Source organism: Octopus sinensis, linkage group LG29 (assembly GCF_006345805.1).
Source record: "Octopus sinensis linkage group LG29, ASM634580v1, whole genome shotgun sequence".
In the NCBI taxonomy this organism is placed as follows: domain Eukaryota; kingdom Metazoa; phylum Mollusca; class Cephalopoda; order Octopoda; family Octopodidae; genus Octopus; species Octopus sinensis.
The window spans coordinates 10,857,543-10,885,042 of NC_043025.1; the positions used below are offsets into that span (position 1 = coordinate 10,857,543).

At 40.5% G+C, this 27,500-nt stretch overlaps 1 protein-coding gene across 1 annotated transcript in view; it reads left to right on the top strand.

The window, feature by feature from the left end:
* Positions 1–27,500, top strand: part of LOC115226024 (receptor-type tyrosine-protein phosphatase T-like) — a 92,115-nt gene that overhangs the window by 51,420 nt on the left and 13,195 nt on the right. The window contains exons 12-22 of the mRNA XM_036514805.1: positions 1–78; positions 1,126–1,265; positions 3,115–3,202; positions 5,767–5,840; positions 6,816–6,840; positions 9,217–9,314; positions 10,704–10,826; positions 14,405–14,562; positions 16,878–17,013; positions 21,170–21,319; positions 22,315–22,366. The exon at positions 1–78 is cut by the window's left edge and continues 8 nt beyond it. Of these exons, the coding sequence (XP_036370698.1) occupies positions 1–78; positions 1,126–1,265; positions 3,115–3,202; positions 5,767–5,840; positions 6,816–6,840; positions 9,217–9,314; positions 10,704–10,826; positions 14,405–14,562; positions 16,878–17,013; positions 21,170–21,319; positions 22,315–22,366 (1,122 nt within the window). The remainder of the gene's footprint in view (positions 79–1,125; positions 1,266–3,114; positions 3,203–5,766; positions 5,841–6,815; positions 6,841–9,216; positions 9,315–10,703; positions 10,827–14,404; positions 14,563–16,877; positions 17,014–21,169; positions 21,320–22,314; positions 22,367–27,500) is intronic.

Genomic DNA, 27,500 nt, shown 5'->3' on the forward strand with positions numbered 1-27,500 from the left:
GGCCAGTTGCAAAACGTGATGTGAGAATTCCCAAAATATCGGGAAATATATTATCAGAAGGCATTTCTGAAGAGACAGGTAGGTTTATTAACTCGCAGTTTCTTCAACAATACTTTCGCTACATGTTCTACTTGCCAAGCAAAAAGAATCGGGTTTATGTAGGACATTTGCGAACCAAAAATGTTGACATATATAAAAAAAAAAACACTAAGGCTACAGTTGTTCAAAGGGTGATCATACTCAATTGATGACAAGGAAAGGAAGAACTCCGTCGGTTACGATGACGAGGGTTCCGGTTGACCCGAATCAACGGAACAGCCCGCTCGTGAAATTAACGTGCAAGTGGCTGAGCACTCCACAGACACGTGTACCCTTAACGCAGTTCTCGGGGATATTCAGCATGACACAGAGAGTGACAAGGCCGGCCCTTTGAAATACAGGTACAACATAAGGGCCAGTTTCCCGGTTTCCTTGGCGTATCGGTTCCTCACCTGGACAGGACGCCGGTCCGTCGCAGGTGAGCTGCGAGATGCAGAAGGAAAGAGTGAGAGAAAGTTGTGGCGAAAGAGTCAGCAGAAGTTTCACCATTACCTTCTGCCGGAGCTGTGTGGAGCTTAGGTGTTTCGCCCATAAACACACACACATCGTCTGGTTGAGATTCGAACCCAAGATCCCTCGACCGCGAGTCCGCTTCTCTAACCACTAGGCCATGTGCCTCCACATATTGCTTCAAATAAATCTTGATTTATTTGCCTGACCCATAAGGGCCGGTTTCCCGGTTTCCTTGGCGTATAGGCTCCTCACCTGGACAGGACGCCGGTCCGTCGCAGGTAAGCTGCAAGATGCAGAAGGAAAGAGTGAGAGAAAGTTGTGGCGAAAGAGTCAGCAGAAGTTTCGCCATTACCTTCTGCCGGAGCCGTGTGGAGCTCAGGTGTTTCGCCCATAAACACACACACATCGTCTGGTCTGAGATTCGAACCCACGATCCCTCAACCGCAAGTCCGTTGCTCTAACCACTAGGCCATGTGCCTCCACCAGAGTGCGTATTTCTACTTATTTATAAGTATTTATATTAGAATATTTGCACAATTCTTTCTTATTAATATTCATTGTTATTTGTTATAGCACATCTCTCTGGAGAAATACCGTTGGACGAATGCCAGAGTATATGCATCATCATGGCCGGTTCTTCGTTTAGGCAAAATCTACTGGAATATGTTGCACATAAAAAACAGGAAGAGGAACCATTTAATAAGGAATTCCAGGTCAGAGACTGTCTTCTATGAATATTTTAACAGTTTTTGTTCATTCATAAACCATTTTATCGTTATTCGTGTCATTATAAATTAACGTATCATTATTTCAGAGTAATGTGATAGTTTTTTTGACTTATGTATTATTTGCTATCGTTAGTACAGAATCAGTGGAGGCGCAATGGCCCAGTGGTTAGGGCAGCGGACTCACAGTCATAGGATCGCAGTTTCGATTCCCAGACCGGGGGGGCGTTGTGAGTGTTTATTGAGCGAAAACACCTAAAAGCTCCACGAGGCTAAGACAGGGGATGGTGGTGATCCCTGCTGTACTCTTTCACCACAACTTTCTCTCACTCTTACTTCCTGTGTCTGTTGTACCTGTATTTCAAAGGGCCGGCCTTGTCACTCTCCGTGTCACGCTGAATATCCCCGAGAACTACGTTAAGGGTACACGTGTCTGTGGAATGCTCAGCCACTTACACGTTAATTTCACGAGCAGGCTGTTCCGTTGATTCGGATCAACCGGAACCCTCGTCGTCGTAACCGACGGAGTGCTTCCATTCCATATTATTTACTGTATTGTTATTAGTTAATACTTTCTTACTAAACGTATCACTTGGAAGCACTCCGTCGGTTACGACGACGCGGGTTCCGGTTGATCCGAATCAACGGAACAGCCTGCTCCTGAAATTAACGTGTAAGTGGCTGAGCACTCCACAGGCACGTGTACTCTTAACGTAGTTCTCGGGGATATTCAGCGTGACACAGAGAGTGACAAGGCCGGCCCTTTGAAATACAGGTACAAAAGAAACAGGAAGTAAGAGTGAGAGAAAGTTGTGGTGAAAGAGTACAGCAGGGATCACCACCATCACTGCCGGAGCCTCGTGGAGCTTTAGGTGTTTTCGCTCAATAAACACTCACAAGCCCCCCCCCCCGGTCTGGGAATCGAAACTGCGATCCTATGACTGTGAGTCCGCTGCCCTAACCACTGGGCCATTGCGCCTCCAAACGTATCACTACTGTATGACAATGGTGGTAAGCTGGCAGAATCGTTACTGCGCCAGAAAAAATTGCTTTGCGTTATTTCATCGAATTCTTTACATTCTGAGTTCAAATCCCACTGCGATCATCTTTGATCATTTCGGAGACGATAAAATAAAATAGCAAAAAAAATTGGGAACTAGAGTATCGACTTATCTCCACTCCCCCACAAAAATGCTGCTCTTGTGCCCAGATCAAAGACCATTGAGTCGCTAAATATATTGTTAATAGCTTTTCACTAATTATATTGCTAGTAGTGTATTATTAATTACTATTACTGGATCTTTTCGGTTTGAACGGCAGTTTTCAACATAATTTCTAGGTAACTAAAAAATTTTAAACTTCGTATACTGGTAGAATATGTTTATAAAACATCTTTTTCTCTTGGCTTTATTGAGAAAATTCTATAGTTTGTAAGATATTTGTTTTTTTCTTCAATTTCTTCAATTTCAACCAATCAATGACGTCTATTGGGGTGAGCAACATTCTGTGCCGTATGAATATGTCCCTCGTTTAAGAAACAAATTGGGTTTATTTACATTTGTGAAGAAAAAAAGATACCCTTCCCCCACCCCTAACCCGAACCCTAAAATAGATTGATATGCAATAGATCGATTCTAGGGTCATAATTATGGGTGACAATTTCATATGACACCGCTAGAAAAAATTGCCGTTCAAACCGAAAAGATCCCTGTTACTTACTAGATTCTAAATATGTATCACTAATAATAATGTTATTTATGAACGATTTTCTGTAATTTATTCTTGTTATTTATGTTATTGCTAACACTGTGCGACTCTATTTTTCCTATATTCACAGAGGCTACCAAAACTCTTTCCAATGCCTTATAATGAAGCAATGAAACCTGAGAATGCAAAGAAGAATCAGTATAAAACTATACTTCCATGTAACTACTGATTTCATTCATCTATTGTAAGGCCTCGTATCTCTATATATAAACGGCAGTTTGTCTGTCAGGTTGTACCCTCACCCTGACCAAGGCTTTCAACCGATTCTGATGAAACTTGACACACACATAGCCCAATGTCATAATTCAAAACTAACGCAGCGAAAATTTTGAAAAGTTCCCCCAGTTCTGAGAAAAATCGATAAATTCGACATGGGGTCGAGAATCTAAGCTTTTTATATGCAACACATTTTCTGTCTAGGGGACACAACTCGACCTTTTTATCGTCCAAAAGGGACAGCTAGGAACATGGTATACACAGAAGTATTCGAGTGAAGAGAAGACATTGCAACCTACACATGCGCATTCGTTCCCTAGAGGGAAAGGACTAGATTGGGATTAGTCGTTGCCTACTAGGGGCTCTTACATACCCGGGCAACGCCGGGCTATGCTGCTAGTTCGCTATACAATTGAAAACAAATTAAATAAAATGCATGCCTTTGTTATGTCCTGAAAAGATAGCTTTCTTTCCAACTCAGCAAATATTCATCTTTCTAACAATAACGGAATTGATACAGAGAGTTGTGGTGAACATTGATGAGAAATCTTAATAATTTTAATGGGAAATATTTCGAAACACTTGGAAAATGAAAGAAAAATTTATGAAAAAAAATCAACAAAGTTCTTCCATTATGTAACACTTCTGGATGAAATACTTAGCGGTATTTTGCCTGTTGCTACATTCTGAACAAAGTTCTTCCATTATGTAACACTTCTGGACGAAATACTTAGCGGTATTTTGCCTGTTGCTACATTCTGAACAAAGTTCTTCCATTATGTAACACTTCTGGACGAAATACTTAGCGGTATTTTGCCTGTTGCTACATTCTGAACAAAGTTCTTCCATTATGTAACACTTCTGGATGAAATACTTAGCGGTATTTTGCCTGTTGCTACATTCTGAACAAAGTTCTTCCATTATGTAACACTTCTGGACGAAATACTTAGCGATATTTTGCCTGTTGCTACATTCTGAACAAAGTTCTTCCATTATGTAACACTTCTGGACGAAATACTTAGCGGTATTTTGCCTGTTGCTACATTCTGAACAAAGTTCTTCCATTATGTAACACTTCTGGACGAAATACTTAGCGATATTTTGCCTGTTGCTACATTCTGAACAAGTTCTTCCATTATGTAACACTTCTGGACGAAATACTTAGCGGTATTTTGCCTGTGCTACATTCTGAACAAAGTTCTTCCATTATGTAACACTTCTGGACGAAATACTAGCGGTATTTTGCTGTTGCTACATTTGAACAAAGTTCTTCCATTATGTAACACTTCTGGACGAAATACTTAGCGGTATTTTGCCTGTTGCTACATTCTGAACAAAGTTCTTCCATTATGTAACACTTCTGGACGAAATACTTAGCGGTATTTTGCCTGTTGCTACATTCTGAACAAAGTTCTTCCATTATGTAACACTTCTGGACGAAATACTTATCGGTATTTTGCCTGTTGCTACATTCTGAACAAAGTTCTTCCATTATGTAACACTTCTGGACGAAATACTTAGCGATATTTTGCCTGTTGCTACATTCTGAACAAAGTTCTTCCATTATGTAACACTTCTGGACGAAATACTTAGCGGTATTTTGCCTGTTGCTACATTCCGAGTTCAAATTCTGCCGTGGTCGATTTTGCCTTCATCCTTTCGGGATCGATAAATTAAGTACCAGTGAAACACTGGAATCAATGGATTGAATAGTCCCCTCCCGCAAAATTTCAAGGCCTTGTGCCTTCATTAGAAAGGATTATGTGACACTTCTATGTTCGAAGTAAATCAATTAATCTAGAATGCCTCATTTATTTCTAGTGGGGTCATATGAAATTGTCACTCATAATTATAAACCCTAGAATTGATCTATTGCATTTCAATCTGTTTTAGGGTTAGGGTTAGTTATGGTTAGGGTTAGGGTTAGGGGTGGGGGAAGGGTATCTTTTTTTCTTCACAAATGTAAATAAATCCAATTTGGTTCTTAAACGAGGGACATATTCATACGGCACAGAATGTTGCTCACCCCAATAGACGTCATTGATTGGTTGAAATTGAAGAAATTGAAGAAAAAAACAAATATCTTACAAACTATAGAATTTTCTCAATAAAGCCAAGAGAAAAAGATGTTTTATAAACATATTCTACCAGTATACGAAGTTTAAAAGTGTTTAGTTACGTGGAAATTATTTTTTAAAAAACTGCCGGTCAAAAGGAAAAGATCCAAACAAGGGACATATTCATACGCTACAGAATGTTTTTACCTCAATAGATGTCACTGATTGGTTGAAATTGCAGAAATTGAAGAAAAAAAACAACAAATATCTTACAAACTATAGAATTTTCTCAATAAAGCCAAGAGAAAAAGTTGTTTTATAAACACATTCTACCTGTATACAAAGTTTAAAATTTTTAGTTACCTAGAAATTATGTTAAAAACTGCCGTTCAAACCGAAAAGATCCTAATATCTTACTAACATACATAATTTTTCGTTGCATATTTCAGACGACCATTCACGTGTGAGACTTCAACCTGACGAGATTTCTTCCTCAGATTACATCAATGCAAACTTCATCTGTGTACGTCAAAACCCTTTCATTTTATCCTCCTATAAGTTACTCTTTTACTTGTTTCAGTCATTTGCATGGGGCCATGCTGGAGCACCGCCTTTAATCGAGCAAATCGACCCTAGGACTTATTCTTTGTAAGCCTAGTACTTATTCTATCGGATCTCTTTTGCCGAACCGCTTTGTTACGGGGACGTAAAACACACCAGCATCGGTTGTCAAGCGATGTTGGAGGAACAAACGCAGACACACAAACATATATATATATAAGCACCATCCGATTGTGGCCGTTGCCAGCCTCGCCTGGCACCTGTGCGGGTGGCACATAAAAAGCACCCACTACACTCTCGGAGTGGTTGGCATTAGGAAGGGCTTCCAGCTGTAGAAACACTGCCAGATCAGACTGGGCCTGGTGCAGCCTCCTGGCTTCCCAGACCCCAGTTGAACCGTGTAACCCATGCTAGCATGGAAAGTGGACGTTAAACGATGATGATGATGATGATGATATATACAAATATACGACGGGCTTCTTTCAGTTTCCGTCTACCAAATCCACTCACAAGGCTATGGTTGGCCTGAGGCTATGGTAGAAGGCACTTGCCCAAGGTGCCACGCAGTGGGACTGAACCTGGAACCATGTGGCTGGTAAGCAAGCTACTTGCCACACAGCGACTCCTGCGCCTATATAAAGATAGATATAAAGATTTTCTAGTGTAGTCAGTGGGAGAGTATTATAAATGACGACTGTTTCTTTGGACTTACTGTGTTTATTTCATAACCCTCAATGCTCAATCTCATTGTAGATGAGTTACAAAAGCAATAATCTTACAGTAAGATTTGCTATAACAAAAACTATAAAAATACCATGACCATTAAAATGTATGAAAGTTTGAAAGTGAATAAAATTATATATTTCATTGTTTGATATTTAAAAATTAAATGAATGACATGTTAATAATTTTTAAAATTAACTTTGTTTTATTTCAGAACCAACGTTATATTGCTTGTCAAGGTAAGTGTTATTAATCTATACTGTATCAGACGAAAGATGTGTGTGTGCGCGCGATCGCGTAGTGACCAACTATTAGCTTGTTCTCAAGTAAAATCAATATATTTCATCCGATTTCGTTTATGCTTCGGAAATATATCACTTATGTTCCACAGATGGTGTGACATGTTTTAGATTTTTAGATGTGTGTTGCTTTGTGCGAATGGATATTTACTTTTCCTCGCATTATTTTTTAGTGAGAGTGTGTTTAACTGAGAGAGAGAGAATGAGAGAGGTGTGTTGTCAGAGAGAGAGAGAGAGAGTGAGAGAGAGAGAGAGTGAGAGAGAGAAGGTGTGTTGTTCTGTGTGTGTGTGAGTGAGAGAGGGGGAGAGAGTGTACCGCTGTGAGTGAGACACGCTCTTTTACTCGTTTCAGCCATGCATCTATGGTCATAATGGAGCAATCACCGTGATCTTAGGAGTTTCACATCACCACTCCTGCATGTGCCTTTGTCCCAGCTGTTGGCCTATTTGGTGTATACGGGAGTAACCCCAATTTTCAATGACAATTGCTTCTAATGTTTGAGCCTTTGAAAAGCAATTCTCAGGCCATGAGCATGACTTGGAATTTATTGATTGCGGGAAATATAATGTACAGGACCATGCTAGCCAGATTAGTACAAATAATAAATACATACATATCATCATCTGGAAAAGATTTTCTAACTAGAAAGAATATGGCCTGGTCAGCCTGTAATGACATGCATAAGATCTGGTCATCAAATCTAAGTAGAGATTTCAAACTTAAAATCTTCAAAACCACAGTCGAACCAGTTCTATTATATGGCTCAGAAACCTGAACGTTATCAAAGAAGCTTGAGAGGCGGTTGGATGGAACTTACACTCGCCTCCTTATGAGAGCTCAAAATCTCTCGTGGAAGCGTCATCCATCCAAAATGCAAATATATGGGAAATTACCACCTGTATCATCTCTTGTGAAAGGTAGAAGAGTCCAGTTTGCTGGACATTGTTGTAGAGCTGAAAAAGAGGTAATTTCTACTCTTCTCCTCTGGAAGCCATCTACTCGCGATACCAGAGGGCGCACACTCTCCTACCCTGATGTAATCTCCAGGGATACAGGCATCCAGCAACAGGACCTCCGTAATGCCATGATGGACCGTGAAGTCTGGCGTAGCATAGTAAATTCCATTGTCTCGACCACGGTCAAACAATGATGATGATATATATATATACATATATATACAAATACACACATACACACAGATATAAACACACACACACCACATAGACACGTTAAAAGTCCAGACACGTAGAAGAGTCCAGTTTGCTGGACATTGTTGCAGAGCTGAAAAAGAGGTAATTTCTACTCTTCTCCTCTGGAAGCCATCTACTCGCGATACCAGAGGACGCACACTCTCCTACCCTGATGTAATCTCCAGGGATACAGGCATCCAGCAACAGGACCTCCGTAATGCCATGATGGACCGTGAATTTTGGCGTAGCAGAATAAATTCCATTGTCTCAACCACGGTCGAACAATGATGATATATATATACATATATATACAAATACACACACACACACACATATAAACGCACACACACACACATAGACACGTTAAAAGTCCAGACACGTAGAAGAGTCCAGTTTGCTGGACATTGTTGTAGAGCTGAAAACGCGGTAATTTCTACTCTTCTCCTCTGGAAGCCATCTACTCGCAATACCAGAGGACGCACACTCTCCTATTCTGATGTAATCTCCAGGGATACAGGCATCCAGCAACAGGACCTCCGTAATGCCATGATGGACCGTGAAGTCTGGCGTAGCATAGTAAATTCCTTTGTCTCGACCACGGTCGAACAATGATGATAATGACAAATAACAAGGAAATTTTAAAATGAACAGAATAAAGGGAATAATACTCTTTACTCTTTACTTGTTTCAGTTATTTGACTGCGGCCATGCTGGAGCAACTCGACCCCGGGACTTATTCTTTTTGTAAGCCCAGTACTTATTCTATCGGTCTCTTTTGCCGAACTGCTAAGTAACGGGGACATGAACACGCCAGCATCGGTTGTCAAGCAATGCTAGAGGGACAAACACAGACACACAAACATATACACACACATATATATATATAAATATACATATATACGACGGGCTTCTTTCAGTTTCCGTCTACCAAATCCACTCACAAGGCTTTGGTCGGCCCGAGACTATAGCAGAAGACACTTGCCCAAGGTGCCACGCAGTGGGACTGAACCCGGAACCATGTGGCTGGTAAACTAGCTACTTACCACACAGCCACTCCTGCGCCTATAAAAATTTCTTTAAATATTTCTGATTCAGTGTTATTTTATACTTCTTTTATTTGAATAGGTCCTACACAAAGTACAGTAACAGACTTTTGGAGGATGATTTGGCAATTAAAATGTAATACTATTGTTCTACTAAAAGATATGAATGTCTCAGGAAAGGTATACTCTTTTACTCTTTTACTCTTTTACTTGTTTCAGTCATTTGACTGCGGCCATGCTGGAGCACCGCCTTTAATCGAGCAAATCGACCCCCCCCCCTGGGACTTATTCTTTGTAAGCCCAGTACTTATTCTATCGGTTTCTTTTGCCGAACCGCTAAGTGACGGGGACGTAAACACACCAGCATCGGTTGTCAAGCGATGCTAGGGGGACAAACACACACACACAAACACACACACATACACACATATACATATATATATATATATATATATATATTATATATATATATATTATTATACGACAGGCTTCTTTCAGTTTCCGTCTACCAAATCCACTCACAAGGCATTGGTCGGCCCGGGGCTATAGCAGAAGACACTTGCCCAAGATGCCATGTGGTTGGTAGGCAAGCTACTTACCACACAGCCACTCGTTGTAAAAAATACAGATTTTAATTATAATTTTATAGCATTAATATCGTACTACCTGGATCCGTGAAAAATTCGCGGAAATTATTAAAAAGCATCTGTAAATTGTGTGTTGGTGCCACGAGAAATGTTTCTATATTATGACAGTTAAAGACGGCGAGCTGGCAGAATCGTTAGCACGCCGGGCGAAATGCTTTGCGGTATTTCGTCTGCCGCTATGTTCTGAGTTCAAATTCCGCCGAGGTCGACTTTGCCTTTCATCCTTTCGGGGTCGATTACATAAGTACCAGTTACGCACTGGGATCGATGCAATCGACTTAATACCTATGTCTGTCCTTGTTTGTCCCCACTATGTTTAACCCCTTGTGGGTAGTAAAAAAAAAATTTAAATAATTAAAAAGTGAACACCATATCTTCACTTCCACACGGCAAACCAGTTAAGGGACCCATTACTTATAGTTTTATACGCTTTTATTTATTTCAGAAATTTTACGAGTGAAATATTGCCAACACAGAAACATTAGCACGCGGGGCGAAATGCGTGGCCGTATTTCGTCTGCCGTTACGTTCTGAGTTCAAATTACGACGAGGTCAACATTGCCTTTCATCCTTTCAGGGTCGATAAATTAAGTACCAGTTACGCACTGGGGTCTATATAATCGACTTAATCCGTTTGTCTGTCCTTGTTTGTCCCCTCTGTGTGTAGCCCCTTGTGGGTAGTAAAGAAATAGGTATTTCGTCTGCCGTTACGTTCTGAGTTCAAATTCCACCAATGTCGGCTTCGCCTTTCCCAATACTTTCCCAATTTCAATTCTCGTATTTTCTTCACATACGAAATACAGTTATTAAAAAAAAAATCACCAAAGCGGTTTTTCAGTAATTTAAAATGTCTTATTATGGAATGAGCATCTTCTCCATCTCAGTTTAATTATGAAAATAATAAAGTAGCATTTCTTGGCAGACGAAATATATGCAGTATTGGCCGGATGAAAAGAATACTGAGACATTTGGTACCATCAAAGTGAAGCACATCGAAACCAACTGCCATTCCACCTATATACACCGAAGATTCTTTATTTCAAAGGTAAGGCTTTCCATAATATTTCTTGCTTTATAAAAATAGTACTGCTTAAAAGGTGGAGGCGCAATGGCCCAGTGGTTAGGGCAGCGGACTCGCGGTCGTAGGATCGCGTTTTCGATTCCCAGACCGGGCGTTGTGAGTGTTTATTGAGCAAAAACACCTAAAGGTCCACGAGGCTCCAGCAGGGGACGGTGGTGATCCCTGCTGTACTCTTTCAAAACAACTTTCTCTCACTCTTACTTCCTGTTTCTGTTGTACCTGTATTTCAAAGGGCCGGCCTTGTCACTCTCTGTGTCACGCTGAATATCCCCGAGAACTACGTTAAGGGTACACGTGTCTGTGGAGTGCTCAGCCACTTGCACGTTAATTTCACGAGCAAGCTGTTCCGTTGATCGGATCAACCGGAACCCTCATCGTCGTAACCGACGGAGTGCTTCCATGCTTAAAAGGTCTAAAACGGTAGCACTTTGAAATCAGCGTTCAGTAAAATAAGTTTGTTCCCCAATCAGATTGTTCCGGGTTCAGTCCCGCTGTGTGACACCTTGGATAAGTGTTTTCTATTAGAGAATCGGGCCGACCAAAACATTGTAAACGGAAATTGAAAGAAGGCCATCGTGTATATATATATTAATTAAGGGTAAAAATTGATATTTATCAATTAAAACCAGTGGTCTAGCATATTACAAAAGAATCCGAAGATTAAAATATCTATATATACCAATTAAGGACTGAACACGAAAAGTGGACAGTCAACATGCTAGATATAGACGTCAAATCGCCATTCTCCACAAAAGATTATGTTCTCAAATCAAACTCAGCACAAAACCAAAGCAATAAACAAGTGAAAATATACGAAATAAAATAATTACCCATGTACTGATCAGTTTCAGCTTTGATTTGAGAACATAATCTTTTGTGGAGAATGGCGATTTGACGTCTATATCTAGCATGTTGATTGTCCACTTTTTGTGTTCAGTCCTTAATTGGTATATATATTATATATATATATATTATATTAAATTAGAGATAAAACCACTATTAGGCAAATCAAACAATGAAAAACATAAGCCAATACATAAAATTAATTTAAAAATATAAAAGTTGAAAATAAAAAATTATCTAAATAATTTAAACTTATAAATTTTATATATATATACAAATATATATATATATGTATGTATGTATATTTTTATAATTATATATTATTTTATTAATTAATTAATTAATTTATTTATTTATTTATTTTTATATATATCATGGATTTAATCCTAAATCTAATTTTTCCCTGTAAGTTTGGATTTATTCCCTAATATTATTATTATTATATATATATATACTAGCAGTATCGCCCGGCGTTGCTCGGGTTTGTAAGGGAAATAACTATATAAGCATTTTTAGAGAGTTATAGCCAAAAAATGATTGTAATTTTTTTTAAATCGTTAACTCATCGTAGACATTTTTAGAGAGTTACGTCCCTTATATAATAGCGAAAAAATGCATTAAAATGGAAAAAAATGATGGCAAATTTTTTTTTAAATCGTGGACTCATCGTAGATGCGCGCTAATACCCAGAAGGGCTCGATATGAATCACGACTATAAGATACCCGGTTTTGGTTAAACTGCACCGCAAAATGTGGGAGTAGTTAGGAATCTAAATCGTAGGAGACAGACACACAACTTCACTTTTATATATAAAGACTAGCAGTATCGCCCGGCGTTGCTCGGGTTTGTAAGGGAAATAACTATATAAGCATTTTTAGAGAGTTACTTCCCTTATAGATGCCAATTCGGGCTTTCTTAGCCACTTCTGTTTTGGTGTCTTCAAGCCATGAAGTCGTTGTTCTAAAAGAACGCTGGTCTCCTTGACAACGCTTTACGACATTAATTTCCTTACACTCCCTTCCCCACATCTTCAGGAGGGAGGGAAGAAGGGGGAGAAGCTAACAGGTGCAGCTGTGACCGTGGACGCCAACTCCGCCGCCATCGACACACGAAAAATTATGCATTAAAATGGAATAAAAAATGATGTTAAATTATTTTTAAAATCGTAGACTCATCGTAGACGCGCGCTAATACTCAGACGGGCTCGATATGAATCACGACTATAAGATACCCGAATTTGGTTAAGCTGCACCGCAAAATGTGGGAGTAGTTAGGAATCTAAATCGAAGGGGACAGACACTCACACAACTACAGTTTTATATATATAGATATGTATATATATATGTGTGTGTGTGTGACCTCGTGAGCACCGCCAGCAATTTTTTTCCTCTGTCTTCCCTTCTCGGGATCTTTCCTTCTCCTTTGTTTCCGACGAAGAGCTCCGCTCGAAACGTTAAACCCTCCTTCTTCCCTTCTTTCCTGAGCGTCCAATAATACTTTATTTGTTCCACGTCCTCGCGTTGCTGTGTTTTTTTTGTTTTTTCTTGTTTGGATTAACTATATATATATATATATATATATATATATACGAATGGTCCGGGCAGGACCAATGTTTGCCTACATACCTAGCCAGATGGGCAGTATCATTTAAATGCTACAAGAATGTGACCAACCAAATTGTCTCTATCACACCGAAGAAAGCACTAATTCGTTTTAAAGTCTACATCTAATCAGAAACACACTGAGTTCTTTGTTTTAAAAATTGACATTTCGTTAAGCCATGAAAAGATTTGGTTATAGAGTAATTATAGCAAAAGAAGGCGACGAGCTGGCAGAACCGTTAGCACGCCGGGCGAAATGCATAGCTGTATTTCGTCTGCCGTTTCGTTCTGAGTTCAAATTCCACCGAGGTCGACGTTGCCTTTCATCCTTTCGGGGTTGATAAATTAAGTACCAGTTACGCACTGGGGTCGATATAATCGAATTAATTCGTTTGTCTGTCCTTGTTTGTCCCCTCTATGTTTAGCCCCTTGTGGGTAATAAAGAAATAAGTAATTATAACAAAAGTATCAAAATCAGTATTATAAGAATATATTGCAGCATTATCATATTGCATTGTGTGGAGGCACATGGCCTAGTGGTTAGAACAGCAGACTTGCGGTCCAGGGATCACGGGTTCAAATCTCAGACCGGGCGATGTGTATGTTTATGAGCGAAAACACCTAAGCTCCTCACGGTTCCGACAGAAGGTCATGGTGAACTTCTGCTGACTCTTTTGCCACAACTTTCTCTCACTTTTTCCTCCTGCATTTTGCAGCTCACCTGCGATGGACCGGCGTCCCGTCCAGGTGGGGAACCTATACGCCAAGAAACCGGGAAACTGGCCCTTATGAGCCTGGTATTCCTCGAGAAGGAACATTTAGTGGTAAGAGCAGCGGACTTGCGGTCGAAGGATCGTGGGTTCAAATCTCAGACCGGGCGATGTTTATGCTTATGAGCGAAAACACCTAAGCTCCTCATGGTTCCGACAGAAGGTCATGGTGAACTTATACGCCAAGGAAACCGGGAAACCGGCCCTTATGAGCCAGGCATGGCTCGAGAAGGGACAAACAACAACAGAAACAAATATTGCATTGTATGTGGTTCATTTATAATCTCCAATGTTGTTCATTTCAAACCTCTTTACGTTTATTTACAGACAGGAGTTGATCAGGATGGAAGCTGGACAATCGATCAATACTTCTTTAAAAAATGGCCAGACCACGACATTCCCCAACACGCTGAATACATCTTAGAATTCAGAAACGCTTTGAAAAACAGAGAAGAGATATCATACCCTTTGGTCGTACATTGCAGGTTTGCATCTATTATTATATCAACATGATTTGTATTTTACAGTGTTGCCAGGTCATAGTGCTAGTGCATGCATAGGAGTGGCTGTGTGGTAAGTAGCTTGTTTACCAACCACATGGTTACGGGTTCAGTCCCACTGAGTGGCACCTTGGGCAAGTGTCTTCTACTATAGCCTCGGGTCGACCAAAGTCTTGTGAGTGGATTTGGTAGACGGAAACTGAAAGAAGCCCATCGTATATATATATATATATATATATATATATATATATATATAGGTGTAGGAGCGGCTGTGTGGTAGTAGCTTGTTTACCAACCACATGGTTCCGGGTTCAGTCCCACTGCGTGGCACCTTGGGCAAGTGTCTTCTGCTATAGCCCCGGGCCGACAAAAGCCATGTGAGTGGATTTGGTAGACGAAAACTGGAAGAAGCCCGTCGTATATATGTATATATATGTATATGTGTGTGTGCGTTTGTGTGTCTGTGCTTGTCCCCTTAGCATTGCTTGACAACCGATGCTGGTGTGTTTATGTCCCCGTCACTTAGCGGTTCGGCAAAACAGACCAATAGAATAAGTACTAGGCTTACAAAATAATAAGTCCCGGGGTCGAGTTGCTCGATTAAATGCGGTGCTCCAGCATGGCCGCAGTCAAATAACTGAAACAAGTAAAAGAGTAAAGAGTAAGATTATATACAGCTGTGTGCGTGCGCACATATATGCGAGTACTGTCCAAATCTCCGACCAATCACATACAGCTAGCTGGCATTCAATTGGCGTATCAAGTTTTGGGCATTTTGATTAGGTTTTGGATAGAAAATTCACTTCTATTGATTTTTTTAATGGCTTTGTTGGGTGACTGGGGAAATGTAAAGATGTGCACGACCACCCTTGAACGGTTTTGAATGACCACAGAAAGTGCGAGCCCTCTAACTGAAAAATTGTGAATTTGTATAAAGAACACACACACAGACAGACATTTTACCATTTATATATTTAATGGCTTTGTGGGGAGACTGGGGAAATGTAAAGATGTGCACGACCACCCTTGGACGGTTTTGAATGACCACAGAAAGTGCGAGCCCTCTAACTGAAAAATTGTGGATTTGTATAAAGGACACACACACACACAGACAGACATTTTGCCGTTTATATATAGAGAGATTATATGAATATGCAGTACCATGAAAATGTCTTCGGTCACTTAAAACTATAGTAAATTTCTACTAATTGCCAAATCATTAGCCATTTATAGAGGTTTCCTATTAATACATAATTTTCATATTATATATATATATATGTATGTATATATATAATATATATATAATATATATATATATATATATATATATATATATATATGTATGTTGTGTGTATGTATGTATGTATGTATGTATGTATGTATGTATGCATATCTATATATATACAGAGAGAGAGGGAGAGAGAGAGTTAGCGGTTGTAGCAACTGACTAAGGAATAAAATATCTGTATATACTCCCAGTATCCGTTACCTGTGTTATATCCAAGCAATGGATACAAGTGTTATATCCAAGCAATGGGTGTGCAGGGGCACCAAATACGTAAAGCATTGGTGACAATAGGATAAACAAATGTTTATCAGGAGCCAATATCAATAATTAGAAAGTGGGTGTTTCGCATTGTGTTCTTTACAGATAAAACATTGTCCCTGTTGGAGTCTTTTCCATATCTTGTCATTATATTTTATACTAAGGCGCAGGCGTGGCTGTGTGGTAAGTAGCTTGTTTACCAGCCACATGGTTCCGGGTTCAGTCCCACTGCGTGGCACCTTGGGCAAGTGTCTTCTACTATAGCCTCGGCGGCCGACCAAAGCCTTGTCAGTGGTTTTGGTAGACGGAAACTGAACGAAGCCCGTCGTATATCTGTATATATATATATATATATATATATATATATATATATATATATATATATATATGTATATATGTATGTATGTATGTATGTATGTATGTGTGTGTGTATGTATGTATGTATGTATATATATGTATGTATGTATGTATGTATGTATGTATGTATGTATGTATGTATATGTATATATATGTTTGTGTTTGTCTACCAGCATTGCTTGACAACCAATGCTGGTGTGTTTACGTCCCCGTAACAAAGCGGTTCGGCAAAAAGAGACCGATAGAATAAGTACTAGGCTTACAAAAGAATGAGCTCGGGGGGGGGTCGATTTGCTCGACTATAAAGGCGGTGCTCCAGCATGGCCGCAGTCAAAATGACTGATACAAGTCAAAGAGTAAAAGAGAAGCTACCATAATCATCCTCTTACCTTTTCAGTGCTGGTGTTGGTCGTACCGGATCTTACATTTGCATTGACATTCTTCTAAATGAAATGTTGAATAATGAAGCTGTTGATGTACTGGCATGTATCAAAAAGCTCCGCGAGGACAGGATGCATTTGGTTCAGAAAAGGGTGAGTAAATGACAAAGTAAATAAGAGGCAATGGATCTTTTCGGTTTGACCGGCAGTTTTTTAAAATAATTTCCACGTAACTAAATGCAATTTCAACCAATCAATGACGTCTATCGAGGTAAAAAAAACATTCTGTGCCGTATGAATATGTCCCTCGTTTGGATCTTTTCGGTTTGAACGGTAGTTTTTAAAAATAATTTCCACGTAACTAAACACTTTTAAACTTCGTATACTGGTAGAATGGTTTATAAAACACCTCATTCTTTTCCTCTGGCTTCTTGAAAAATTCTATAGTTTGTAAGATATTGTTGTTTTTTTCTTCAATTTCTGCAATTTCAACCAATCAATGGAGTCTATTGAGGTGAAAACATTCTGTAGCGTATGAATATGTCCCTCGTTTGGATCTTTTCGGTTTGAACGGTAGTTTTTAAAAATAATTTCCACGTAACTAAAAAATTTTAAACTTTGTATACTTGTAGAAAGTGTTTATAAAACATCTTTTCCTCTTGGCTTTCTTGAGAAAATTCTATAGTTTGTAAGATATTTGTTGTTTTTTCTTCAATTTCTGCAATTTCAACCAATCAATGGAGTCTATTGAGGTGAAAACATTCTGTGCCGTATGAATATGTCCCTCGTTTGGATCTTTTAGGTTTGACGGGCAGTTTTTTAAAATAATTTCCACGTAACTAAACACTTTTAAACTTCGTATACTGGTAGAATGTGTTTATAAAACATATTTTTCTCTTGGCTATATTGAGAAAATTCTAGAGTTTGTAAGATATTTGTTGTTGTTTATCTTCAATTTCTGCAATTTCAACCAATCAATGGAGTCTATTGAGGTGAAAACATTATGTGCCGTATGAATATGTCCGTCGTTTAAGAAACAGGATCTTTTAGGTTTGACGGGCAGTTTTTTAAAATAATTTCCACGTAACTAAACACTTTTAAACTTCGTATACTGGTAGAATGGGTTTATAAAATATCTTTTCCTCTTGGCTTTCTTGAGAAAATTCTATAGTTTCTAAGATATTTGTTGTTTTTTCTTCAATTTCTGCAATTTCAACCAATCAATGGAGTCTATTGGGGTGAAAACATTATGTGCCGTATGAATATGTCCATCGTTTAAGAAACAGGATCTTTTCGGTTTGACGGGCAGTTCTTTTAAATAATTTCCACGTAACTAAACACTTTTAAACTTTGTATACTGGTAAAATGTGTTTATAAAACATCTTTTTCTCTTGGCTTTATTGAGAAAATTCTATGGTTTGTAAGATATTTGTTGCTTTTTTCTTCAATTTCTGCAATTTCAACCAATCAATGACGTCTATTGAGGTGAAAATATTCTGTGCCGTATGAATATGTCCCGAGTTTGGATCTTTTCGGTTTGAATGGCAGTTTTTTAAAATAATTTCCACGTAACTAAACACTTTTAAACTTCGTATACTGGTAGAAGGTGTTTATAAAACATCTTTTCCTCCAGGCTTTCTTGAGAAAATTCTATAGTTTCTAAGATATTTGTTGTTTTTTCTTCAATTTCTGCAATTTCAACCAATCAATGACGTCTATTGAGGTGAAAACATTATGTGCCGTATGAATATGTCCCTCGTTTAAGAAACAGGATCTTTTCGGTTTGACGGGCAGTTCTTTAAAATAATTTCCACCTAACTAAACACTTTTAAACTTCGTATACTGGTAGAATGTGTTCATAAAACATCTTTTTCTCTTGGCTTTATTGAGAAAATTCTATAGTTTGTAAGATATTTCTTGTTTCTTTCTTCAATTTCTGCAATTTCAACCAATCAATGATGTCTATTGAGGTAAAAAGCATTCTGTGCAGTATGAATATGTTCCTCGTTTAAGAAACAGATTGGTTTTATTTACATTTGTGAAAAAACAAAGATACCCTTCCCCCACCCTAACCCTAACCCTAAAACTGATTGAAATGCTATAGATCGATACTAGGGTCATAATTATGGGTGACAATTTCATATGACACCGCTAGAAAAAATTGCCGTTCAAACCGAAAAGATCCGAGAAAATACTTAGTCGTCGAATAGCTCGTAACTCTCAGGAACTCTCTCTTCTTTGGATTTGCTTTCACCTTTTCTCCAAACGGCAATGGCTATTGGTGCCATATTCTATAATTTGGCAATTTTTAGAAAAGGTGATGAAATGGCAGAAACGTTACAAAACTTCGGGCAAATTGCTTTGCAGTGTTCGTGATTATGCCTGCGCTCTGATTTCAAATTTGGCTGAGGTTAGCTTCACCTATAATTCTTCAATCTATAAATTAAATGCCTGTCCTGTTTTCAGAATGATTCTTCTCTCTCTCTCTCTCTCTCTCTCTCTCTCTCTCTCTCTCTCTCTCTCCCTCCCATTATGACTTGAAGCTGTCTGAAACTGCACTAGGTGCTTGTCAAATCTGTTCGTTTTTATACTTATTACATTTAAATGTTCCGTAAGAATATATTCAGGGTATGGGGTAGTTATTCTCTCGTGGAGGCGCCATCCAACCAAAATGCAAATATATGGGAAACTACCCCCTGTGTCATCTCTTGTGAAAGGTAGGAGAGTCCAGTTTGCTGGACATTGTTGTAGAGCTGAAAAAGAAGTAATTTCTACTCTTCTCCTCTGGAAGCCATCTACTCGCAATACCAGAGGGCGCACACTCTCCTACCCTGATGTAATCTCCAGGGATACAGGCATCCAGCAACAGGACCTCCGTAATGCTATGATGGACCGTGAGTCTGGCGTAGCATGGTAAATTCCATGTCTCGACCACGGTCTCGATACCAGAGGGCGCACACTCTCCTACCCGATGTAATCTCCAGGGATACAGGCATCCAGCAACAGGACCTCCGTAATGTATGATGGACCGTGAAGTCTGGCGTAGCATGGTAAATTCCATTGTCTCGACCACGGTCTCGATACCAGAGGGCGCACACTCTCCTACCCTGATGTAATCTCCAGGGATACAGGCATCCAGCAACAGGACCTCCGTAATGCTATGGACCGTGAAGTCTGGCGTAGCATGGTAAATTCATTGTCCCGACCACGGTCTCGATACCAGAGGGCGCACACTTCCTACCCTGATGTAATCTCCAGGGATACAGGCATCCAGCAACAGCTCCGTAATGCATGATGGACTGTGAAGTCTGGCGTAGCATGTAAATTCATTGTCTGACCACGGTCGAACAATGATGATGATGAGTTATTACTGAATCAGACAATCAATGAAATCCCTCATAATTGTGAAGCAATAATATCTCATACAAAAATGTGTTTAGAAAAAGAAAAGAAAAACATCATCATCATCATCATCATCGTTTAACGTCCGCTTTCCATGCTAGCATGGGTTGGACGGTTCAACTGGGGTCTGGCAAGCCCGAAGGCTGCACCAGGCCAGTCAGATCTGGCAGTGTTTCTACAGCTGCATGCCCTTCCTAACGCCAACCACTCCGAGAGTGTAGTGGGTGATTTTATGTGCCACCGACACAGGTGCCAGTCGAGGCTGGCAGACGGCCACGCTCGGATGGTGTTTTTTATGTGCCGCCGACACAGGTGCCAGACGAGGCTGGCAGACGGCCACGCTCGGATGGTGCTTTTTATGTGCCCCCCGACACAGGTGCCAGACGAGGCTGGCAGACGGCCACGCTCGGATGGTTGTTTTATGTGCCACCGACACAGGTGCAAATGAGGCTGGCAGACGGCCACGCTCGGATGGTGTTTTTTATGTGCCACCGACACAGTGCCAGACGAGCTGGCGAACAGCTACGATCGGATGGTGTTTGTTACGTGCCCACAGCATGGAGGCCAGTCAATGCGGTACAGGCTACGGTCCCGTTCGAATGGTTTTCTTATGTGCCACCGGCACTGGTACCACAAGGGTATAAATTCCATTGATGTTCATCTATATTGATTTTATTCGATTTGACTTCGATTTGACTTTCACTTGCCTCAACAGGTCTTCACAGGTGTCACAATATTTTAAAATCACACACACACACCACACACACACACACACACACACACACACACACACACACACACACACACACACACACACACAAACTCGACTGATTTTTATATCAAAATCCACTGCTTGCTGACAACACTGTGTTCATGCAATTTCAGACTCATTCATCTCTGTTTTCAGATGCAGCTGGAGTTCATATACGATGTCTTAGTCGAGAACATTATCACAGCAGATTACGACATCGATGTCGACGACATTCCAAAAGAATTCTCTAGAATAAAACAAACAAATGATTCGACAAGAGGATCAATCTTAGAGCAGCAATTTCAGGTAAATCAAAAATGTAATTACGATTAAAGAAGTGATCGATTCTTATTGATGGAAAAATCAACTTGTAGCAACTTTTTAACATATGGGCGGAGGAGTGGCTGTGTGGTAAGTAGCTTGCTTACCAACCACATCGTTCCGGGTTCAGTCCCACTGCGTGGCACCTTGGGCAAGTGTCTTCTACTATAGCCTCGGCCTGAGCAAAGCCTTGTGAGTGGATTTAGTAGACGGAAACTGAAAGAAGCCCGTCGTATATATGTATATATGTATATATATATATGTGTGTGTGTGTGTGTGTGTTGTGTGTGTTTGTGACTGTGTGTGTCTGTGTTTGTCCCCCCAACATCGTTTGACAACCGATGTTGGTGTGTTTTACGTCCCCGTAACTTAGCGGTTCGGCAAAAGGAGTGGCTGTGTGGTAAGTAGCTTACTTACCAACTACATCGTTCCGGGTTCAGTCCCACTGCGCGGCACCTTGGGCAAGTGTCTTCTGCTATAGCCTCGGCCGACCAATGCCTTGTGAGTGGATTTGGTGGACGGAAACTGAAAGAAGCCCGTCGTATATATGTATATAGATGTGTGTGTGTGTGTGTGTGTGTGTGTGTGTGTGTGTGTGTGTGTGTGTGTGTATCTGTGTGTATGTCTGTGTTTGTCACCCCAACATCGCTTGACAACCGATGTTGGTGTGTTTTACGTCCCCGTAACTTAGCGGTTCGGCAAAAGGAGTGGCTGTGTGGTAAGTAGCTTACTTACCAACCACATCGTTCCGCTTACAAAGAATAAGTCCCGGGGTCGATTTGATCGACTAAAAGGCGGTGCTCCAGCATGGCCGCAGTCAAATGACCGAAACAAGTAAAAGAGAATGAAAGAGAATAGTTTCATCATTATCCTACGTATTTTACAGTTCATTCATAGAAGTATTTTCCTTTGTGTCTTAGTATTGATCTAACATTAGTAATGCTTAATCTATCCAGTCATTTTTTAAATTTAATTTCAAGGAGCTGATCAAACAAGTCAAGCCGTGTAGCATGAGTCTTACATCAAAAGACGGTAAGTGATAAATATATATATATGTATATATAGGTGCAAGAGTGACTGTGTGGTAAGTAGCTTGCTTACCAACCACATGGTTCCGGGTTCAGTCCCACTGCGTGGCACCTTGGGCAAGTGTCTTCTACTATAGCCTTGGGCTGACTAAAGCCTTGTGAGTGGATTTGGTAGACGGAAACTGAAAGAAGCCCATCATATATATATATATATATATAGGCGCAGGAGTGGCTGTGTGGTAAGTAGCTTGCTTACCAACCACATGGTTCCGGGTTCAGAGCCACTGCGTGGCACCTTGGGCAAGTGTCTTCTACTATAGCCTCGGGCCGACCAAAGCCTTGTGAGTGGATTTGGTAGACGGAAACTGAAAGAAGCCCATCATATATATATATATAGGCGCAGGAGTGGCTGTGTGGTAAGTAGCTTGCTTACCAACCACATGGTTCCGGGTTCAGAGCCACTGCGTGGCACCTTGGGCAAGTGTCTTCTACTATAGCCTCGGGCCGACCAAAGCCTTGAGTGGATTTGGTAGACGGAAACTGAAAGAAGCCCATCATATATATATATATATATATATAGGCGCAGGAGTGGCTGTGTGGTAAGTAGCTTGCTTACCAACCACATGGCTCCGGGTTCAGTCCCACTGCGTGGCACCTTGGGCAAGTGTCTTCTACTATAGCCTCGGGCTAACCAAAGCCTTGTGAATGGATTTGGTAGACGGAAACTGAAAGAAGCCCATCATATATATATTTATAGGCGCAGGAGTGGCTGTGTGGTAAGTAGCTTGCTTACCAACCACATGGTTCCGGGTTCAGTCCCACTGCGTGGCACCTTGGGCAAGTGTCTTCTACTATAGCCTTGGGCTGACTAAAGCCTTGTGAGTGGATTTGGTAGATGAAACTGAAAGAAGCCCGTCGTATATATGTATATATATGTATGTGTATATGTGTATGTGTATGTGTTTGTCCCCCCAACATCGCTTGACAACCGATGCTGGTGTGTTTACGTCCCCGTAACTTAGCGGTTCGGCAAAAGGGACCGAAAGAATAAGTACTAGACTTACAAAGAATAAGTCTTGGGATCAATTTGCTAGGTTAAAAGGTGGTGCTCCAGCATGGCCACAGTCAAATGACTGAAACAAGTAAAAGAGTAAAAGAGTAAAACAACTTGTAAATGCATGGCTGCAGTCATTGACGTCTTTTTCGCTAAATTTTGCCAGGAGTGGCTGTGTGGTAAGTAGCTTGCTTACCAACCACATGGTTCCGGGTTCAGTCCCACTGCGTGGCATCTTGGGCAAGTGTCTTCTGCTATAGCCCCGGGCCGACCAATGCCTTGTGAGTGGATTTGGTAGATGGAAACTGAAAGAAGCCTGTCGTATATATATATATATAAATATATATATATATATATATGTATGTGTGTGTATGTTTGTGTGTCTGTGTTGTTCCCCCTAGCATCGCTTGACAACCGATGCTGGTGTGTTTAACGTCCCCGTCACTTAGCGGTTCGGCAAAACAGACCGATAGAATAAGTACTGTGCTTGCAAAGAATAAGTCGTGGGGTCGATTTGCTCGACTAAAAGGCGGTGCTCCAGCATGGCCGCAGTCAAATGACTAAAACAAGTAAAAGAGTAAAAGAGTAATTAATCACTTTTAAAACTCCCCCCTGCTGTTGATCTCTGACACGGGCATACGACTAGGACTATTGTACCCTCTCGAAGCATGAGTCAGTGGAGGCGCAATGGCCCAGTGGTTAGGGCAGCGGACTCGCGGTCATAGGATCGCGGTTTCGATTCCCAGACCGATCGGGCGTTGTGAGTATTTATTGAGCGAAAACACCTAAAGCTCCACGAGGCTCCGGCAGGGGATGGTAGTGATCCCTGCTGTACTCTTTCACCACAACTTTCTCTCACTCTTACTTCCTGTTTCTGTTGTACCTGTTTTTCAAAGGGCCGGCCTTGTTACTCTCTGTGTCACGCTGAATATCCCCGAGAACTACGTTAAGGGTACCCGTGTCTGTGGAGTACTCAGCCATTTACACTTACAGGCTGTTCCGTTGATCGGATCAACCGGAACCCTCGTCGTCGTAACCGACAGAATGCTTCCATCCATTAGACCGAAGTCAGTCATGACATAAATTAGAAGGAATTATCACAGACATCTGAAAATGTTCTTTTCCACTTGAATATAAAGCTGTGGAATTTCAGCTATATTTCCATTTACATCCACCCATCCATTCCTTCATCCAACTGTTTACCTGTCTGTCCATCCGTCCGCATGTCTTCATGTCTCTCTGTCTGTATGGATTTATATTATTTTTCAGAGAAATTGTTACACATTCATGTCTATGTGTATAGACATGGCGCAGGAGTGGCTGTGTAGTAAGTAGCTAGCTTACCAACCACATGGTTCTGGGTTCAGTCCCACTGCATGGCACCTTGGGCAAGTGTCTTCTACTATAGCCTCGGGCCGACCAAAGCCTTGTGAGTGGATTTGGTAGACGGAAACTGAAAGAAGCCCATCTTATATATGTATATATATATGTGTATGTGTGTGTGTGTGTGTGTGTGTGTTGTGTGTGTGTATGTCTGTGTTTGTCCCCCTAGCATTGCTTGACAACCGATGCTGGTGTGTTTATGTCCCTGTTACTTAGCGGTTCGGCAAAAGAGACCGATAGAATAAGTACTGGGCTTACAAAGAATAAGTCCCGGGGTCGAGTTGCTCGAATAAAAGCGGTGCTCCAGTATGGCCACAGTCAAATGACTGAAACAAGTAAAAGAGTAAAAGAGTAGTTATACGTATGTAGAATACATCCCCACTTTTGGCACTATTTTGTTAGCAACATTACGAACTGTGACTGAAGTAATTATGTATCACTACGCTGAATGTGGACAGTCCGTATAACATGAAAAGTTAATAAACACGTAAAACAATAACAATGGCTTTCATATTGAGTTGTCTATACCATTAGAAAGAAACTACAGATAGCAGAAATTAATTCTTTGCATGGAAAATTTAATACGAAATTTATATATGTGAGTCGGCAGAGCGAGAGAAATACACTGGCTGGTCAAAGCATGGCCGCATAAAGCTTTAGTTCCAGGGTCATTTAATACGGCTGAATAGTCTCTAGTTCAACTGGGAAAAATCATTTTATGCCTACTCCATATCGAACTTAGCATTTGATGATCTTCAGACCAGAAGACTGATGGAAGTCGAATAGCTCGTAACTCTCAGGAACTCTCTCTTCTTTGTAAATTCAATGAATTGCTTTAAAGCAATAGTATAGAATTTATTTCTAATAGTTGTATATCACTTTCTGGGCAACAGGAACGCAGTCAACTTTATGCCTACCCCGTATCAAACTTAGTATTACGTAGTAGTTTGTTAAATCTCTGGATAAAAGCAGACGATACTTTCACTGTATTTGCAGAGCATTTCCCACTCTGATCAATGAAAAGATAAACCTGGAGTATTTGATGATCTTCAGATCAGAAGAATGATGGAAGATGGAACTTTGTAAATTCAATGAATTGCTTTAAAGCAATAGTATAGAATTTATTTCTAATAGTTGTATAGGAGTGGCTGTGTGGTAAGTAGCTTGCTTACTAACCACATGGTTCCGGGTTCAGTCCCACTGCGTGGAACCTTGGGCAAGTGTCTTCTACTATAGCCTCGGGCCGACCAAAGCCTTGTGAGTCGATTTGGTAGACGGAAACTGAAAGAAGCCCGTCGTATATATGTATATATATATATATGCGTGTGTGTGTTTGTGTGTCTGTGTTTGTCTCCCTAGCATTGCTTGACAACCGATGCTGGTGTGTTTATGTCCCCCGTTACTTAGCGGTTCGGCAAAAAGAGACCGATAGAATAAGTACTGGGCTTACAAAAGAATAAGACCCGGGGTCGAGTTGCTCGACTAAAGGCGGTGCTCCAGCATGGCCGCAGTCAAAATGACTGAAACAAGTAAAAGAGTAAAAGAGTAAAAGAGTATCACTTTCTGGGCAACAGGAATGCAGTCAACTATATCGAAATAGTCGACAACAGGCTGGTAAACTTTCAAAAGTTGGGAACAAATATGAGGATAAAACTGCACAATTTCCACGGTCACCTTCCTAAATTCCCTTACAATTTTGGTGACACAAGTGACAGGCAAGCAGAATATTTCCATCAGGAGATAAATTCAATGGAACAAAGGTAACAAAGAAGGTGAATCTTGTATATTCATCATCATCATCATCATCGTTTAATGTCCGTTTTCCGCGCTAGCACGGGTTGGACGGTTCGACCGGGGTCTGGGGAGCCAGGGGCTGCCCCAGGCTCCAGTCTGATCTGGCAGTCTTTCTACAGCTAGATGCCCTTCCTAACGCCAACCACTCCGCGAGTGTAGTAGGTGCTTTTTACGTGTCACCTGCACAGGTGCCAGAGGGGTCTGGCATCGGCCACGATTGGTTGGTGCTTTTTTTATGTGCTACCGGCACAGAAGCCATTCGAGGCAGGGTTGGCATCGGTCACGTTCAGATGGTGCTTTTTATGTGCCACCGGCACAGAAGCCAGTGGAGGCTGCACTGGCAACGGCCACGTTCGGATGGTGCTTTTTATGTGTCACCGGCACAGGTATCACAACTACTGTTTCCATTGATATTTGGTTCGATGTTCATGTACATGCACTTGACTCAACAGGTTTCCTCAAGCACAGGGATGACTATTGCTGAAACTTGGCTCCTGATATTTTTAATGTTCAGCACTCAAGCAAATCATTCAAGCGCGAATTCAGGAGAAATTACTCACCATTTAATGATGGGATTTTGCAGAAGAAATTTTAAGATTTTTACAAGAGTGGACTCATATTTTTACAATCGTCATATCTCTGCCAGAGATATGACTACTGAAACAATGTAAATATTTTGAGTTCCATTACTGATGTGAATATGTTAGATAAATATGTTAGGTAAATATGTTAGTAAATACTCCTACGGCCGTTTCTGGGGGTGTGGTTGAATTTTAACATATTACACGTAAAGTAACGCTCAACACGCTTATTCCTCTTCTGATTCAAATTGGTTCTTATAATATGTAATAACTCTAAAAATGTGCTATATGGAATTCGCTAATATGAATATTCATCATTCTCAACG